General features: G+C 31.4%; 2 protein-coding genes across 2 annotated transcripts; both read right to left on the minus strand.

The window, feature by feature from the left end:
* Window positions 1-591: 591 nt before the first annotated feature.
* Window positions 592-1,383, minus strand: LOC114306003 (mavicyanin). The gene is made up of 2 exons (XM_028251154.2): window positions 1,169-1,383; window positions 592-976 (listed from the first exon to the last, which is right to left on the minus strand). Exons 1-2 carry the CDS (start codon window positions 1,344-1,346, stop codon window positions 651-653), a joined length of 504 nt encoding a protein of 167 aa, XP_028106955.2. The 5' UTR covers window positions 1,347-1,383; the 3' UTR covers window positions 592-650.
* Window positions 1,384-3,408: 2,025 nt separating this feature from the next.
* Window positions 3,409-3,771, minus strand: LOC145805503 (uncharacterized). The gene has a single exon (XM_082900655.1). The coding sequence runs from the start codon at window positions 3,769-3,771 to the stop codon at window positions 3,409-3,411; it is 363 nt and encodes a 120-aa protein (XP_082756781.1).
* Between the last annotated feature and the right edge of the window lie 639 nt (window positions 3,772-4,410).

Genomic DNA, 4,410 nt, shown 5'->3' on the forward strand with positions numbered 1-4,410 from the left:
TTTATCATTTTATATCATCGGTTTACATAGCAAGATGTCATTTGTTTGCATAAATTTTTTAATAATTATTTCTAAACAAAGAAACTAATCATCGACATAGACAATGATAAAAAAATTAGTGAAATTATGCATTTCAAAATCGAAACCACTCCATTCCCAAACACATGATCAAGAATAAATTTCTATGATTTATTGTATTACCTTAGTTTTACAGGCTTTGTTATTTTATTAGTATTTTAATTATTGCAATTTTAATTTTGGATAACTTTTAATTAAGACTTTTTTTGGATGTTTGCCTTTTATGTAATAATTTGGAAAACTTTTATATTTATTTTCTTGTGTTTGTTATATCTTTTATTTTATTTTCTATTGGTTATTTCATTCTCACCGGTCATCCGACATCAACACCATAAGTACAACTTAATGCATTGGTCATTGTGGCTTACAATCAATCATATGAAACAACTTACAACATAGATAGAATTTTAATAGACTCAAAACAAATGTTGCGTTCTTTATAGGAATAGTTATGACATAAAGGGAAAATCAAATCGTTTGCCATGCCATAAATGAAAATCAAACCATTTTTCATTTCCCCAACCGCCAATCGAACAATTTGCCATTTTCCCCAACCGCCAACCCAATTAAAACTAGCAGTTGCCAACGCATTTGCGGGTATGGATGTGATGGTGATGGTGAGGATGAAGATGAGGATGAGGATGCTGTTTTATGGAGTTGGCAGATGGAACAGTCCTTCCAGATGAGCCATTTCCGGGAACAACAGTGATGTGGAGCTTTTGGCCAGCCTCGCATTGGATCCCAACAGCAGAGTAATAGTAATAGTCACCAGGCTTTGTGAAGGTCAAAGCAAGAGGCCCGGTGCTGTGTGTGCTTATGACTGAATTTTGTGTGCATTTATCAAAATCATCTTTGCTGACCTCTTGCACAGTGTGCAAATCACTTCTGAAGGGGAAAACTGCAAAAATTGGCTCGTCAGGAAAACAAATCCTAGCATAATAAGTTGTTAGCATGCACATGCATTGAAATTCGACACACAAGACATTAAAATGAAATGTAATGCTTGATGTAAACGACCTTGGAATTCACATTAATAAATACACGTGAGACACTTATGTGGAGGACGCAGAAAAGGTATGCAAGTACTTACATAGTCTGTCGTTGACGCCAAACACCCTTGATTTAGCCCAGTCTTGGAAATATGTTGCATTTGGGGGGATACTCCATCCAAGACTTCCTCCAACAATGTGGATAAGAGCGCTTGCCGGAGAGGCCATTTGGCAGCAAAGGGCTGCCAAAAGAAACAAAGAAAGCTGTACCTTTGTCATTTTTGGGGCTCTTTGTTTTTTTACCTCTCTGGATGGGTTTGGTTGGGGTTGGTTTGTTTTGAAGGAGGAATGGGGACTCCATTAGCATTTTATAGGACACAATACCAAAAATGGTGGATCAATATCATAGGTTGAGTTTTTGTGGATGAGGTGGAAAATGGGTACTTTTTTTTGCAATACAAAGGGTTTGAAGAAGTCAAATACAACTAGTGAATGGAATGATTTTGTGTTAATTTTAGGGCATGAACAGCTTGATTTCCACATTTAGGGGAATTAAAAGTCTCAACTTTTTGTTGTTGTTGTTGTAAGCTATCAAAAATAGATAGCCTAAATCTGAGGATAAATGCATGGAACATTTGTGCATATGATAAGGGGAACATGGTCAAACTAAGATTTTGAAAAATTATAACCTTTCAAAATATAAGAACAATAACATAATGTGATAAATTCTAACTTACAAAAAGATCATATTTAAGAAAAGCATCACTTCAATATGGTGGATGTCCAATAGCTTGTCAAAGACAAGACAGCCCATAATTTATAAGGTTTGGGACTATGATCTAGGCCCACAAAACTAGGTTGGGCAATTCTTTTAGATCCAATTATAGTATGGGCCGGGCTTGGAAAAACTACTTCAAGTCCAACCCTACCCACCCTGTCCACAAACTATACCCCGTTTGGTAGAGCTGTGGGAAAGTGATTATAATTTATACTTTAACAGCTTATACCTTATAACTGTGAATATAAGCTGATTTTTGACTTATAAAATAAGCTTCTTCTCCTCCACTCAAAGAATAAGTTGATTTTTGACTTACAAAAGCTATAAGTTGTATTGTTAAGCTGAACCAAACACATCAAAATAGCTTAAATTAAGCTAAAAGCTGAAATAAGCTGAAAATAAGCCCTACCAAATAGGGCCATAATATCTTTTTCTTATTATAAATATTCATATTTATGTTGTTTAAGTTTTTTTATTAACAAAAATTATATATTACTAGTTATGTAAAGAATTAGTTATAAAATTTCAACTATTAGCCTTGAATAGGTTAAAGAGACAGCCAAATGATAAAATTAATTACAATTTTTATTTTAAAATATAAAAAAAAATTAAATAATAATCAGTCTATGTGGACATGCTTAAGATTTTTTATTTTATTTTTAGACGGGCTTAGTAATAAAGTATGAGCCCATACCTAGATAGAGCCAGACTTAGAAAATGATTTCAAATATTATTATGTAATATTGATCCGACTCCAATTTGCCCAAGCATGGCCCATGTCCAACCCTAATATGTATACATAGTTTGTCTAGCGAGTGTATTTGAAAGATAGAATATCGTTAATTTTTTTTAGATATATGGGATAGAATATTGTTAATTTCTTCTATAGTTATAATCAAAATTATAAAACTACATTTGGTCTTCTTATGGATGTATGGAATGACAAAAGAAAGAACTTGCATAGGAAGTCATCTTTTTTCTTATCAAGGGAGAAGTTCTAGTTTTAAATTTTCCTCTTCTTTTATTTTTAAAATTTCTTCTTGACGAATCATTTATGATATTAACAAATACACGAGAGTAATACCCACGTGTAGGTAACAAGAATTGAACAACTGACCTTCTAATAAAATACAAAGATTAAAGCCAAACAAGCTAATCTCATTGGTTCCAACTATTTCCTAATTATTATGATTTTTGTTGAACATGTAGAAAATATGTAAAAAAATAAATAAATAAATCACTTTCCTATTATCTTTTTAGAACCAAAGGAGCTAAATTAAATAACAAAAAGGTAAAGGGAATATGGATGAAAGTTCCGATTTGTTTGATTAACCAATTTGAATTATTTTACTTGAACTTTCGAAATTGACATTGTTATTTCTAAGAGTTTCTTCACTTGTTGTCAGTGGCGGAGCCAGAAATTTAATATAAGGGGCACTTATTAATTACAATCTCAAAATTTTTCTTCCCTAATCAATAACAATAACATAATAATAATTTTTCAAATTAATGTTAAACATTAAAAATTAATATTTATTACAAATAGTTTTTAATTTTAAATTTTTACAATTGACCCCGATGAGTTTTCATCTTTTGAAATCTTTCCATAATAGTATCATTGTCAATGTCATCAAAAATATATCTCTCAATGTAGACAACTAAGCTATCATTCATCCATTCATCACCCATTCGGTTCCGCAACCGATTCTTCACAATATTCATAGCTGAAAATACCCTTTCAACAATAGCAGTTGCAACAGGTAAGATTAATACTAAAATCAAGAGCAAATACACCAATGGATATACTTCGTCTCTTCCAGTCTCCACCATTTTCTTAACAAGATCGGCAATTCCATTCAACACTGAGAGCTCACTACTGGATAGCATGTCGATAATATATGTGTCAAGTTGATCATTAAGTACCATTAGGAAATTCACTAAACCATGCCTGATTAAATCGCCAAAGTTTTTGTTCAAATGATTTTTGTGAAAAATTATGATCACGAGGTTGACAAGGACCTTTTTGTAGATATGCCTTACGAATTCGGTCTCGATCATTAGCACTATAGTCCATAATTCGAGGCCGTAGTCATAGATCTATAGGAACGTCTACTAAGTTGATTTCTATGCGACTTTGTTTTGCGGAAGAATAATTATTATCTTCTTCTTGAGGAAGAGATGATTCCAACTTTGATTTTCTTTTGAAATATTTCTCGATGACTGTTTGAAAAAACTAAAAATCAAAATAAAAATTCATAATCAAAATCACAAATCCCCACAAATCAAAATCTCCAATGTTAACACAAATCAAAAAAATTTAAATTAGCACAAATCACAACAAATCAAAATTTTTAATTTTAGCACAAATTATAACAAATCAAAATCCCTAATTTAAATATTAATCACTGCAAATAAATATTTTTAATTTTAGCACAAATCAAATTCCTAATTTTAGCACAAGCAACAACAAACCAAAATCCATAATTTTAATATAAATCACCACCAATTAAGATTCATAATTTTAGCATATCAAAATCTCTTATTTTAACATAAATAATAACAAAT

This window comes from Camellia sinensis, chromosome 13 (assembly GCF_055761805.1).
Source record: "Camellia sinensis isolate YWXY chromosome 13, ASM5576180v1, whole genome shotgun sequence".
NCBI classification, from domain to species: domain Eukaryota; kingdom Viridiplantae; phylum Streptophyta; class Magnoliopsida; order Ericales; family Theaceae; genus Camellia; species Camellia sinensis.